The sequence below is a fragment of the Chiroxiphia lanceolata genome, chromosome W (genome assembly GCF_009829145.1).
Source record: "Chiroxiphia lanceolata isolate bChiLan1 chromosome W, bChiLan1.pri, whole genome shotgun sequence".
NCBI lineage: Eukaryota > Metazoa > Chordata > Aves > Passeriformes > Pipridae > Chiroxiphia > Chiroxiphia lanceolata.
This window is the reverse complement of record NC_045670.1, coordinates 7,104,943-7,119,834: the sequence shown is the minus strand read 5'-3', so window position 1 is coordinate 7,119,834 and position 14,892 is coordinate 7,104,943. Positions and strand designations below refer to the sequence as shown.

General features: G+C 44.4%; 1 protein-coding gene and 1 long non-coding RNA gene across 3 annotated transcripts in view; both read right to left on the bottom strand.

Annotated features, from left to right (window-relative positions):
• The window catches only part of LOC116780038 (secretory carrier-associated membrane protein 1-like), a 77,282-nt gene that overhangs the window by 30,723 nt on the left and 31,667 nt on the right, over positions 1-14,892 (bottom strand). For both annotated transcript variants that reach the window (XM_032674546.1, XM_032674547.1), the window contains 2 exons: positions 6,163-6,261; positions 5,786-5,897 (listed from right to left, as the gene is read on the bottom strand). In XM_032674546.1, coding sequence (XP_032530437.1) covers positions 5,786-5,897; positions 6,163-6,261 — 211 coding nt within the window. The remainder of the gene's footprint in view (positions 1-5,785; positions 5,898-6,162; positions 6,262-14,892) is intronic.
• Positions 477-5,723, bottom strand: LOC116780067. Its single transcript, XR_004354310.1, has 3 exons — positions 5,713-5,723; positions 4,425-4,428; positions 477-544 (listed from the first exon to the last, which is right to left on the bottom strand). It is a non-coding gene; the product is annotated as an uncharacterized LOC116780067 (long non-coding RNA).

Below are 14,892 nucleotides of genomic sequence, written 5' to 3'. Positions count from 1 at the left end.
GAAGCTACGGTCCGAAGCAGTAACCGGTCGGTCTTGCAGCAGCACAAGAGGCAAAAGAGTTGGACTCTGTGCCCCAGGCGACCTCACAGGAGGGTCCTGGCTGACAACGCCGCCAAAGTCTTCAAAGGGCTGCAACAGCACGCTGAATAGGTATGGAAAGACAAGCGGCGCTTTTATTACTCCAGTGCTTTTTAGAAAAGCGGGGACCTAAGCATATAAATTTGAAAAAAGAATTACCAGGATTGCTTGCGACGGGGGTTGCTAAAGGTTGTTTTGTGGACCCTAATATAGTTTTGGATGCTTAAAAAAAAGAGAAAAATTAGACGAACTGGCTTTGCGACAGATGCTGCTTTCGTGTAAGGGCCAGGGATTTGAAGCGAACGCTGTAACTGCCTTTATTATCTCTACTTGGAAAGAACTTAGTGATAAGCTCTTTACTGCTGACTCTAAGGGAGAAAAAGTTGCTGCTTCCCTCTTTACAACTTGGCGATTGTTATCTGGAACAGTAAAAGACATTAAAGCACAGTTTGAGGACATTAGAATGCTACTAGATACCATCATACGGAGAAATCGTGCAAAAAGGGAGTCGAGCGGACTTGAAGGGAGTCGGAGCGGGACCAGAGATCACGGAGGGGGGTCGGGGACAACCGAGCGGCCCCGCCAAAATGAACGCGGTGCTAGCGTCTCGGCAGTGCATATCCAGGACGATCGGAGACGACGGTTGCGGCGTGAAAGTACTGCTGATGGACCAGGGATGAACTTTACGAACACTATGACTGAGTTCCACCTTAAGACATTTCCAGCTTTTCATCTGAACTGTGCTGCGGACTGTGCCGCGCATTTGTGGCTGTGTTCACGGCGCTGGGTGCTTGCGCCGCCGTGCTGAGTGAACCCGGGGCGGTGCCGGGTGGCGGGGCATTGGCGGTGGTCGCGGCGCCGTGCGCGGCCCCAGCTCAGAGCGGTGTGCCGGCGCCTGTGCGCGCCGGCAGCCCCGGGGGCGGCGGGCGGCGGGGGGGCTCTGTTTCCCCCACACTGCTGACAGTCATGGTCCCAAGAGATGTAGGTCCCCCTCCCCTTCTTTACAGCAAATGTTTTTTCCCTAGTGCTGCTCCTCTTCCTAGAGTGGTGAGTTAATGACGGTAGCAAAGGCTTCGAGGGGTGCAGGTAGAAGGTTTGCAGACGGAACGATGAGACAAAAGGGGATATAGTTCTGCCCCCTGCAGAAGTAGTTTTATTGCCTTTATGACAGAATATCATTGCTCTATAAGAAGGGTTGAAAATTTCCAAGATAATATTCTGTTCTTTCTTGCTGCATTTGTCTTTTACATGGAGAGTTATGCAGGATTTGCAGATTGCTGTTGGCGACTATGCCATGAATTTCCTTTGAATTATGAAACTGATAAGAAGCGCACAGCCAATGACTACTTGAAAATGTGTGTGTGAATGATGAATGTCTGAGGTGGCCACCTAAGAGTGTATGGAAAAAGATTGTGTGAAAGAGAAAAGCTACATGAATGTGTAACTGTGTAAACTTAAAAATACTTTCCGTCGGTGTCGAGATTTTAACAAGGTGTTAAGACTGAAGTTAAATAAGAGATTCTTACAAAAATTTGGTATTCTATTACAGCCTTGTATGAAATTTATGCAAGTTAAGTCTCAGGTGGAGTTTTTCCACTGCTGTTGTTCCTTAGCTGTGCGAGCTGCGCAGGAGACCACTAGTCTTAGAGCGAGTAAAAACCATAAGCCAGCAAACATTAGTGCAGACTGCGAGGTTAGCAGAGCCCGGAGCAAGGTGCACCACTATGCATCCAGGTGCCCGGGAACCATTCTTACAATTCGTGGAGAAGCTGCAAGACGCTGTAGAGAAATAGGTTTTGTGGCAGTTATAGAAGCTGCTAGTTACATAACTAGCTAGAGATAATGCAGGCTTGTGCTGGGGTGGGTCCTTAGACCATCAAATAATTGCATTTGCATCTGCTATGGCAGTAGTGAGGGTCGTTTTGAGCTTTTCTGTGTTTTCCAGGATTTAAATCAAGAGTTGTCAATGTTGCTGCCTTGCTTGTTCAACTCGTTGCAGGGGGGGCCCTTGCAGACTGTCAAGGCCATCCTGTGTGCCTTCTCAAAAACATCTGCAGCGTTGTGGATAGTGTGTCTTCAGGTCTCCTGGTTGGAGGCCAGAGCAGACCAGTTACGTTGATCAGTGTGACCAGAGTTGAAGTGTTGTTTTAAAGAGTCCTTATATATTGTCTTCAAAACCCCTCCCGTGCAACAGCTGGTAGCAATATTCATTGTAAAACGGCTAGTCTCTCCTCCTTAAAATATGCCCTACCTATTGCAGCTGTGTTCTCAGCAAAATAGCCTCACTACTTGTGACTACTACTTGTTTCATACCAGACGTATTGCTTGCATAATTTGACTAGTGAATGTTTAGGGTTGTACGAAGGCAACCTGTACTCTTTGTGATACTCAAAGCTTACTGTTAATTGTCCAAGCAAACAAACAAACTTCTGTAGTCATTCCAAGGGTTAGAGTTGTAACACTAGGAGGTACTGCTCGGAGTTTTCTTTTAGAACATACAGACCCTGTGTGACTTAAGCAATGGCTCCTACCTACAGAGCAGCTGTTGGCCCTGCAACAGCTTGTCAAAAAGCAGTTTGATGCTGATTACATTGAACCATCTCAGAATCCTTTAATTACCCCTGTCTTTGTGATAAAGAAAAAATATGTGAAATGAAAACTGTTGCATGATCTCAGACGGGTTGGTGCAGTCATGGTTAGTAAGCATTGGCTTACTGACCCCTTCTGTGCCTTCTGCTGAATAACCCATTGTTATTATTGATTTGACAGGTTATCTTTTCACAATCCAGTTAGATCCCAGTGATAGAGAAAAAATTTGCATTTTCAGTTCCATCTATTATTCGTGCAGAACCTTATGAGTGTTATCCATAGAAAACCCTCTCCCATAGAATGAAAGGCTTTTCTATAATTTGTCAGTGGTTTATGTTTCCAACATTATTCCCTGTACTAATGCAATTTTCTGACTGTCTTTTGTTGTCATTATATAGATGATATTTCTGCTGGTTGTAACCACTGAGGATCAGCTGGGTGTGTTAGATGCTGAAACCAAAAAGAGTCTACAATTCTTTGGCCTAGTAGTTGCTCCTGACATGGTGCAGTGAAAAATACCCTGGAAATATTTAGGGTTCACGTACACAGAAAGCAGTCATTCCTCAACCAGTTCAATTGGGTATTAATGTTAAAACTCTTACTGACATACAGTAGCTATTAAAGTCTTTGAATTAGATTGCATCGTACTTGCAATTGCCAAACACCCAGTTGGCACCTCTATTTGACCTGCTCAAACATTCTGACAATTTTCAGGAGCAACAGTTGCAGGAGTGGGTGGTCTTACTCTGGCAAGAAGATCCCCTCCAATAACTATAACAAGTCAATCGTCCTTTTATTTGTCTTTAGCATCTGCCTCAGATCCTTTTCGCACTTGTTTATTTGGTATGCCTCTTAGTTCAGTATACAAGTTGAACTTAGTGTTTACTGGTTAGGTTTCATCGTCGTGTGAGAGTGAAACAGTTATTTCTAATGCTTCTGCCTGCCTTATGAAGGCTCTCAACACCTCTTTGCCCTGGGATCCCCAAGAGTTAGATTTAATGGGATCATTGTCTGTACGTAACACAAGTGATAATGGGACTCAAACCTGTTTTATGTTGGGATTATTTCAATCTGGGCTAAGTGTTTATCAAAGCCATGACTTGTCCAGCTGGACTAATGTCACTTCACATACCCCAGGATTTAATTACAAAAAATACAAGAGACTATTGTGGTACTAATAATAGTGACAACCAAGGCCTTGGGGCATATGGAGCTGAAGTAAGGCCTTCCTCTCCGGGCATTTGGGTTAACAACACTGCACGTGCTTTTCCACCAGGTGTGTTTCTTATTTGTGGTGACACAGTAGCAACTAGTCCTATAGACTCGTGGCTTCAATCTATTTTTGGTTCTATGTCTGAATGAGTTTTAAGTCTTGTTAAAGAAGGCCTACGATGGTTATTGACAATTGTTGTAATTTTAGTAATAGTTCGTGTTGCTTTTTCTTGTATTGTTAAACATGTAAGTGCTATGACAGAGAAAGTATTGTTGGCCTCAAATAAAAACGGGGGTATTGTGGAGGATTGGCTGGCAGGACGGGGACATATGGATGTAGCTGGAGCTATGGATGAACTGTTGGAGTATAGAACATGGCCTGACTAGGCCATGAGAAAATCTGAGATAGCAAAGCTACAGTGTCTTTGTGCCTGCTACTTGGCTGGTAAACAGGAACAAAACAAAAGCAACTGAGAGCCACCTGTGTCAACATGGGAAGGGAGTGAGAGGTGGAATCAACATCTGAGCCAGAGCCAATGGTGAACTCGGCTTTTGCAATATGCATGAGCTAATTATGAGGCCTATATTAAGCTGTTAGCACTTATCAATAAACGAAGTCTGCTGATTCTCATATTGAGCGTCCCTCACTTCCCTCGTCGCGACACCATGCCACCTCAGCTACTACAAAAAAAAATTAGCTTTCTCCTGGTCGAAACTAGGACACAACTGCAAATTACTAACACAGTAAATACCCATTTTTTAAATATCCTGAAACATGCATGCAGTATCAGAGTTATGTTCCGTATGATATAGATGAACAAAACTGTACCTGAAGCCTGAAAGAGACAAGCAATCAATCCAGACCATCAATATAAGTTAGTAAAATTAGATGAGGAGCAATATATAGAGAAGAAAATTAAAAAAAATCCAAACCCACAAAAAATAATTATCTAGGAGAAGAGGTACAGAGATTAAATAAAGACATTGATAAGAATAAATACTGAGAAAATAAAAATGGTTTAATGTAGGGACACTATCATCATGATTCTTTTCCTTAGAAAAATTCCTTATTCCCAGATCCTAACATATGACTGGCATAAAGTTCCTAAGAATTTGAATTACTAAGTGATCATGCAATCTGGAATTGTACTGCTGTACATTCTAATAACCACAGGAGCAAAAAAATCCCAGCACATGTGGAAATACAACAGTCAGAAAAGATCACACAAAGTCAACGTAGCATAGTGTTTTGTTTTGTTGGGGTTTTTTAACTTCAGTCTAAAGTTTTTCCCATAGATCTACTTCTAGCAAAGTATCTTCATTTAAGAGGATGTAAATCTCATATGTGAAATTGCAGTATGAAAACTGATGGTTACTTACAGTTTGTGGTAAAATGAGATACAGATCTTGACTATGGGTTCCAAAGCAACACATGAATAATTAATAAAATATTAATAATAAAGTAAATACTTCTGCTATTTGTATAGAATATTGTGCCTGTAACATAGCAAAAAGATCAGAAAATGTTTCAAAATGGTAAAGTTCTCCTGCAGCTATAAATACTGACAGAAGAGAAATCAAAGGTGTTACTTATGAAGTTACTTTTACTTCTCAAACTGCTCCATTTCTATTCAATACTATTACTTGGATATTAACCTAGAATAAAAATAGCTTATAGCAGACAGTAACCTGTAACATAGGTCTCATTTAAAATTTCTGCTGTGAAAATCTGGACAGGTCAGTTTTTATTCACTGTATGCATTTCTCCAAAGGAGATAAATTTTCTTTTCCTGAAGAGGTTATAAAAAGTCTTTTGATATGTTTCACAGTAACACTGTAAAACTAAAACAGTTTCTAAGAAAAAAGTGAAATTTCTGTAATTTAATAAAGTATTTTTTATGCATACCCCCTTGCTGATTGACACTCTGCATTTCCCTTTCTTTGCGATCTAGTTCAGTTGCTTTTCTTTCCAGTTCTTCTTGACGCTTTAGCAGTTCTGCCTGGGCCAAGGCACGCTCCTGAATAAAATAAGCATCATTAGATATTGATTAAAAAAATACAAACAGAAAATAAATATTCCAAGTCTATTTTCCAAAATTAAGCATCTCCAGTTATGAAGACTGAGCTAATATTACACAAATTCATGCAGTAACTGATTACTTAAAGGCAGTATTCATTTTCATAAATCATCAGGAAAACAATGTTTATTTATGAAATACACTACTCCAGAAGTGTATTTATTATAGTTGAAAGGCACCTAGTGCCTGAAAGTTATAGACAAACCTTTGAAATTTGTGTGTAAGTAGGTGGTTCTTCTGTTGGTTTCATTATTGCTGGTTGGGTACTGGGTACATTAGGCATTTTCACATTTCCTAAGGGAGGCTAAGAAAACAAGAGACATTTATGGGGAAACAATCTCCTAATAAACATCTTTTCATTAACTCTATAAGAACTAATCCAGTCGTTTTAAAGGAACTATTACAGATAAACTGAACATCTGATATGCTGCACGCAATATTTATAACTTTTAGGTTATAATATATATTCTGTGGTGCAGCATTCCACTTGTTTGTTTTTACTCTGCACTATTTGCCATAAACACACATGGAATTTTATGGATCAATAAAAAGTAAAAAGAATTTTAATTTTTTTCAGACATGAATATGAATAAGGACAGTTATTATTTAAGACAATGGCAGGATTTAACAGAGATCTGTTCCTATTCTCAATCATGATGTCATTTATTAGTAATGTCTTCCAGAGTTTTCTACTTAACAAAGGTTAACCAGAGAAGCAATGTACTGTATTCAAAAAGGGCAAGAAGGAGGACCCAGATGTAACACTCTGGCCCTGGAGCTGCAAGCTCAAGGGCTTGGCCAGGAGTTTTGCTTTAAAATATATATATAAGGTTCTTTAATACCTTGAGATAGCGTTGTGATGGACTGAAATGTTGGTAATGTCTTAAACATTGTCAAAATCATAGAAAGACTTTTTGTCAAACTACACAGAAGCAACTGCCTGTCTGCAACCACTGAAGCCTGACTAGAATTTGGACTTTGAAGGGGGACTTCAGATAAGACTATTGCCTAATCATCTCAAGTCTGAGGAGAAGTAAACAAGGTTCAGGAAAGAAGAATGTATCTGTGTTAAGAATCCGCCCTAACTGAGCTCAGTGGGTGGTGGAAGAGAAGGGTTTTGAGTGTATGATGGTGAAATCTCCCCACACCAAACCAAAGGAGTAACCCTTCCCCCTCCCCCGGTGTATTGAGTCTGGCTGAGCTGGAGTTCATTTCCCCATAGTAGCCCTCACAGTGCTGTGCTTTGCATTGGCAGCTAGAAGGGTGTTGATAACACACCGGTGTTTTGGCTACTGCTGAGCACAGCATCAGCACTGTAACATTCCTTCCTCAGTTGAGGGTCAGATCCTGGGAGGGGACCCAAATAGGTCAGTTGACCCAAACTGACCAAAGGGATCTTCCATACCATATGACATCAGCTCAGACATAAAAACTAAGGCAAGGAGCAGGGGGGCAGGCATTCATTGTCTCCAATGGCTGCCTGCTGAGAAACTGTCATGCATACTGAAGCCCTGCTTCTTGGAAGTGGCCGATCATCACTGCTCATGGGAAGTAGAGAATAAATCGTGTTATCTTTTGCTTTGTTTTGCTTTTGTGCATGCAAGCTTCTCCTTTGTTTTTTGCTTTAAATAAACTGCCTTATCCCAATCCACGAGTTGTTTTTTTCCACCTTACTCTCTCCCCTGTCCAGCTGGGAAGAGGAGTGTGACAGAGCAGCTGGGTGGGCACCTGGCATCCAGCCAAGGTCAACCCACCACACCCGGGAAGGTCACACAGGACATTCATGTGAGAGGCAACTGAGAAGGGGTCATAAACCATCAAAGACCCCCAAAGTGCCCATACTATTGACTTTGGCATCTGGTCTTGTTTGCACCTTAATTCAGGCAGAGGTATTTCTAATAATTTTAATGACCAGATCATAACAAGCGTCAGGAGAGTAAGCCACAGACTTGTTCCCAAGAGGTACTTTTATTGATAATTTAGGGGAGAAAATAGAGGAACTTAGCAAAAGTTCAAAAGGGCACCACACAAACTAGACAAACCATTCCACCACAGTATTGACCCAGCACAAACTAATCCACAACACTTAAGTCAAAATCCAATCCCTCCAGCTTTAAGCTACCCAAAGCATCAAGAAAGGAGCAAAGAAAGAGAAGAAGAGGGAACAAGAAGAGAGAAGAAGGAGAAAGAGGGAGAGACAGATTATATAGATACCATTGGAACCTTGTGGAAGACCAGCTCTCATATGTCCAGATGGCAGGGCTGTGACCATGTGGTGAGCATATGCCTTTGGTTTTATCTGCTCTGGTCCTTGTGGCCACCCTCCCACAGTCAGGGCTTCTGACCCACTGGCTGCTTGGGGGCCCCAGGCCAGGGTGAGGGGCAGCATTCTCACTGTCCCTGCCAATCTGAGGTTGGTTTAGGGGCTCCAGGAGGTGTGGTGTGTTGAAGTTTTCCCAGGCTGCTTTTGACTGACTGCTGCTCTGGGGCTTCCCTGTGTGGGCTCCGGGGCCTGCCATGAGGGATATGACACCACCTCACCTCCATGAGGTTCGACCTATCCCCTTCCCCTCCACACACACACATACACACACCCTTACCCCCCCCCCCCCCAGGTGATTCTGACCCAATAATTACTGATCTGGTGTCTAACACCAGGGAACTACCATCCACTCAGCCTCATCTCAGTCCCTGGAAAGGTGATGGAGTGCCTTATCCTGGAGGCCATCTCTACCCCCATGGATGACAAGAAGGTGATCAGGAGTAGTCAGCAGGCATTCACTAAAGGGAAATCATGCTTGACCAACCTGATTGCCTTCTACGACGAGACAACTACCTGGATGGATAATGGGAGAGCAGTGGATATTGTCTACCTCGACATCAGCAAGGCTTTTGACACTGTCTCTCACAACATCCTCATAGGCAAACTCAGGAAGCATGGACTGGATGAGTGGATGGTGAGGTAGATTGAGAACTGGCTGAAAGGCAGATCCCAGAAGGTCGTGATCAGTGGCACGGGATCTAGTTGGAGGTCTGTAACTAGCAGGGTCCCCCAAGGTTCAATACTTGGTCCAGTACTATTTAACTTGTTCAATTACTTGTACAGAGGGAGAAAGTGCCTCCTCAGCAAGTTCGCTGGCAATGCAAAGCTGAGAGGAGTGGCCAATATCCCAGAGTGCTGTGCAGCCCTTCAAAAGGATCTTGGCAGGTTGGAGAGATGGGCAGAGAGGAACCTTCTGAAATTCAATAAAGGCAAGTGCAGGGTCCTGAACCTGGGGAAGAACAACTCCATGCACCAGTACAGGCTGGGGGCTGACCTGCTGGAAAACAGTCCTGTGGAGAAGAACCTGGGGGTCCTGGTGTCCATGAGTCAGAAATGTGCCCTTGTGGCCAAGAAGGCCAACAGAATCCTGGGATGCATTAGGAAGAGCATCGCCAGCAGGTTGAGGGAGGTTATCCTGCCTCTCTATACTCAGCCCTGGTAAGGTCACATGTGTAAGTACTATGTCCAGTTCTGGGCTCTGCAGTATGAGACAGACATGGAGCTCCTGGAGCAAGTACAGTGGAGGGCTACTAAGATGATTAAAGGACTGGAGCACGACTCTTAAGAGGATAGGCTGATGGAACTGGGCCTGATTAACCTCAAGAAAAGAAGACTGAGAGGGGATCTTATAAAACGTAATTTTCTTTTATGACAAGGTAACCCACCTAATTGACAAAGGGAAACCAGTTGATGCAATATTTTTGGATTTCAGTAAAGCTTTTGATACTGTCTCTCGCATTACAAATGGACAAAATGTCCAGCACACAACTGGATAAACACATCATGCAATGGGTGAGCAACTGGCTGATGGGTTGGGCACAAAGAGTTATAGTAAATGTGGTTACATCAGGTTGGCGATCTGTCACTAGTGGGATACTGCAGGGCTCCATCTTAGGGCCAGTTCTCTTCAACATCTTCATAAACAACTTGGATGCAGGACTCAAAGGTATACTAAGTAAATTTGTCAATGATACTAAATTGGGAGGATCTGTTGACTCCCTTGAAGGCAGAGAGGCCCTACAGAGAGACCTGGACAAATTAGAGGGCTGGGAATCACCAACCACATGAAGTTCAACAAAGCCAAGTGCCAGATTCTGCACCTGGGATGGGGCAACCCTAGATGTTACAGGACATACTGGGGAATGAAGTGCTGGAGAGCAGTGCCATGGAAAGGGATCTGGGGGTTCTGGTCGACGGCAAGTTGAATATGAATCAGCAGTGTGCCCTGGCAACCAGGAGAGCTAATCCTCCTGGAGTGCATCAGGCACAGTATCGTCAGCCAGTTGAGGGAGGTGATTATCCGGCTCTACTCCACGTTGATGAGGCCTCACCTCAAGTACTGCATGCAGTTTTGGGTGCCACAATATAAGAAAGATATATAGCTATTAGAAAATGTCCAAAGGAGGGCAACGAAGAAGGTGAAGGGCCTAGAGGGGAAGCCGTATGAGGAGTGACTGAGGTCACTTGGTTGGTTCAGCCCAGAGGAGACTGAGGGGAGACCTCATAGCAGTCTACAACTTCCTCATGAGGGGAAGCAGAGGGGCAGGCACTGATCTCTTTTCTCTGGTGACCAGTAATAGGACTCAAGGGAAAGGCACGAAGCTGTGTCAGGGGAGGTTTGGGTTGAATATTAGGAAAAGGTTTTGCACCCAGAAGGTAGTCAGACACTGGAACAGGTTCCCCAGGGAAGTGGTCACAGCACCAAGCCTGCCAGAGTTCAAGAGGCACTTGGACAATGCTCTCAGGTACATGGTGTGATTCTTGGGGTGGTCCTGTGGAGGGCCAGGAGTTGGACTTCGATGATCCTTGTGAGTCCCTTCAAACCCAGGATATTCTATGATTCTATGATAATGTATATAAGTATATGAAGGGTGGGTGCCAAGAGGATGGAGCCAGGCTCTTCTCGTTGGTGCCAAACAATAGGACAAGAGGCAACAGGCAAAATCTGATGCACACGAAGTTCCACTTGAACACAAGAAAGAACTTTACTGTGCAGGTGACCGTGCACTGGAAAAGATTGCCTAGAGAGGTTGTGGAGTCTTCCTCGTTGGAGATATTTGAGGACTGTCTAGACACAATCTATGCAATGTGCTCTAGGAAGACCCTGCTTGAGCAGGGAGGTTGGACCAGATGACCCCACCAGTCGTCCCTTCCAACCTTAACCAGTCTGTGGTCCTGTATTAAATTTTCCAGTTGAGGATCCACAATATATTGCTTAACTATTCCACCAGTATATCCCGTAGTATTGTTGGGAGGAAAGGGTTAAAAGCGGAAGATTTGATAAGGAGGCAGTAGATTTCACTCAAGAGACTTTTGCAGCTGGGAATGCTAGACCTGGAAAAGATCAGTGTGGGAAAATCCCATTTATTACCCCTACTGATGTTTGTCCTCTGCCTGGTTTGAGAAGTGGGATTCCTGTGTAGAGATAACACTTTCTCACAGCCCCTGCTGGGAGAGAGACCATAAAAGCACAGGGGAGAACGAAACCTTGAAGTAATGTGCATGCGCCAGGCCTGTTGTTATGTAGAGGCCCGGAACGGCCCCCATGGGCATTTTTCTGCCTGCTGCTACCTAGCAGTGTAATGTCCTTGTCTGCCAGCAAATGGAACGAATCTTTTCTTCACGCTGTAGCTGTCGTTCATGGTCATCTTGGTTAACCTGCATCAATTCTTACAAGTATCTAGTTCCAAGTACCATTAGCAATTTGGTCACTTGATCATTACCTATAAGAACCCATCTTAGAAGCAGTTTTTAGTAGCTTGGTGTTTTTCAATTTTGAATTTTTATTTTTGGGGCTTTGTTGTTTTTTTTAAATCCTCTCCTACATATTCCTGTTTGTCATCTCTGACTTTCTACACATCTCTCTATCATACGCAGTGTTAAGCAGTACTTATCAAACCAAGGAAATTACTAATGCCTACGTTAAAGTTATTGACTGAACTTTAATAAAGTAGACCAATATAGCCCTACTGTATTTGCTTGAGAGAAAACTACAATTCATGTATTTCTTTGTGCTTACAAAAAAAAAGACCTTCCCATTTTGTGTTCTTTTAAGACAGAAAACCACTGTTTCCTAATCAAGAACAAAAATATGGTTAGAAATGTGATGTTTTAAATACAAAAGCACCTTAAAACAAAGCAGGAATCAACTGAATACTACTAATTTGGCAAATTATGACTTGGTCCACCTTATATGTATCTTTTACTGCTGTGGTGGGTTGACCCTGGTTAAATGCCAGGTGCCTGCCAAGTCACTCTATTACTTCTACTTCTCAACTGGACAGGGGAGAGAAAAACATAATGAAAAGCTTGTGGGTTGAGATAAGGACAGGGAGAAATCACTCACCAATTACAGTCACAGGCAAAACAGACTCGACTCATGGAAATTAATTGAATTTATTACCAATCGAACCAAAGTAGGATGGTGTCTCATTTTAACAAGATAGAAAAGTTTGCTAAGGAGGGCGAGATGAGAAAAACCCAACTCCTCCCTCTGAATAATTATAACTTTGAAATTAAGAGGTTTCAGTTGAAAAAGGTTTGGAAAAGAAAATAACAACTCTTTACTAAATATGTATATATATATGTAACACAACAGAACAAACTACAGTTCCGTAACCAAACTTCCACTGAAAACAATTAAGTCCTTTTTGCCTTTTGGCACAGTTATAACCAAAACCAGCAGGGGCACTAGCGTACCTTGGGAGGCAGGGGCTGCAGTGCCTCACTCATGGTCACCAGGGGGTGCTGTTGGGCCTCCAGAGGAGCTAAGGCTGCAGTTAGTCCCTGATGGTCAGCAGGTGGTGCTGTTGGGCCTTTGGGAGGCGCAGGGTGGGGGGGCAAGGGAGCAGTGCCGACCTCTAGACGAACCCCATGTGGCAAATGGCGGATGGATCTCAGCCGCAGCAGCTGGTCTAAGACCCCAAGGTGGGTCCCCACCCCTCAGCTATGGAGATGGTGGCTGGCAAGGGACAGAGATGCTGGTCTGTCCAGCGAAGCGCAGGGAGACCCAAGAAGAAACCCACGAGGCACTGGCAGCCTCTGTGACAACAGAGGTGGTGTGTGACCCCCTACCGCAAGCACCGCAGGGACGAACAGGAGCTCCTTTGGTCCTTGACAGCTCCAAAGGGCACCCAGGCAGTAGGCAGAGCAGGACGTGAGGAATCAGAGGCGAACCAGGACCTCCCTCGGGGCTCGAAGAAGCCAGTGACCCTGCCAAAAATGAACCCGGAGACCCGCCTCTCCACCTCACTCCCTGAGTCAGGGCAAAAGGTGAAGTCCTGCCCCCAGAGGAAAAACAAACTTACCTCCCCCTACAGTCTCCTGAAGCCATTAGTTTGGAATGTGGAACTATCAGCTAATCCTTCTGTGTGTGGCTCCTCCTTGGCCATCCCTTCAGACCAGGGGGGATCCAGTCAGCTAGTTCCCTTCCCCCTTCCATTGCTCAACACCTTTCTTTCACAGTGGTAAAGGGAAAAAATTCAAAGGAGGACTTTTTTTCTTTAAAAAAGAAAAACTTATGACAGATGGTAATGAGAAATAAAATCAAATCTTAAAACAACTTTCCCCCACTCCTCCCCTATTCCCAGGATTAACTTCACTCACAAGTTTATCTACCTCAAGGACACAGAAGGACAGGAAATGGACGTTTCAGTCACATGTTGTCTCTGCTGCTCCTTCCTCCTCAGGGGGAGCACTTCTCACTCTTCCCCTGCTTCAACGTGGGGTCCTTCCCATGGGAGACAGTTCTCTACAAACTGCTCCAACGTGAGTCCTTCCCACGGGCTGCAGTTCTTCACTAAGTGCTCCAGCATAGGTGCCCTATGGGGTCACAGGTCCTGCTAGGAGCCTGCTCCAGCATGGTCTTCCCACAGGGTCATAAGCTCCTTCAGGCACATCCACCTGCTCCGGTATGGGGTCTTCCACAGGCTGCAGGTGGATATCTGCTCCACCATTAATCTCCATGGGCTGCAGGGGGACAACCTGTCCCACCATGGTCTTCTCTGCAGGTTGCAGGGGAATGTCTACTCTGGCACCTGGAGCACCTCCCCCTCCTCTGGCACCTGGAGCACCTCCCCCTCCTCCTTCACTGACCTTGGTGTCTGCAGAGTTGTTTCTCTCACATATTCTCACTCCTCTCCTGGCAGTTTCTCCCCCCACCCTTCCTCTTCTTAAATATGTTATCCCAGAGGCACTACCACCTGTAGAAGCCTGGAAGATAAGGGGGCTAATGTGCATGCCTCAAGTATCAATAACCAGTAGCTGTGAAGCCAACACAGCTTCACAGCCACTGTTGTGGCTGGAGAAGGGGTCATATGGAGGTAGGGCAGCACTTTTCTGGGACAAACGTCCTTGTTCTGGCTCCTGGAGATAAGCACAACACAGTACAGTGCAAGTGCAGAAATGAGGTCAAGAAGCAGGTATGGACTGTAGGGGGGAATCAAGACCACCGAAAACCCCTGAAGCCCTCCGACCCATTTCCAGAAAGTTCTAGAAGAACAGACTGTGCATGATAACTAATTTTCATAGAAATCAAGAAAGTTATCTCCAGGGCAGGGGAAACATCTATAAAAAGGTATCCCCAAATGAAGCCCATGCATGTATGTTCCCCCAGGACCCTGGACATCTCATCAGTTGGATTGATGCTGGAGCCAGGACTGGTGATCTCTCTCCTTTTCTTTCTCTCTCTCTCCCTCTTTAATTTATCTCTCTCTTTCTCCCTTCCTCACCCCTTCATCCAAAACCCACTGCTGTGGGCTTAATTTCTTTTCTCCCTTCACCCTACCCCTTTATCCAAAGCCCACTGCTGTGTCCTTATATAGTAGGTCAGGGACAAAGTTGGTTAAAGACAGTATTCTTTACATTGGAGTTTTCTGTGATAAGGGCAAAGGT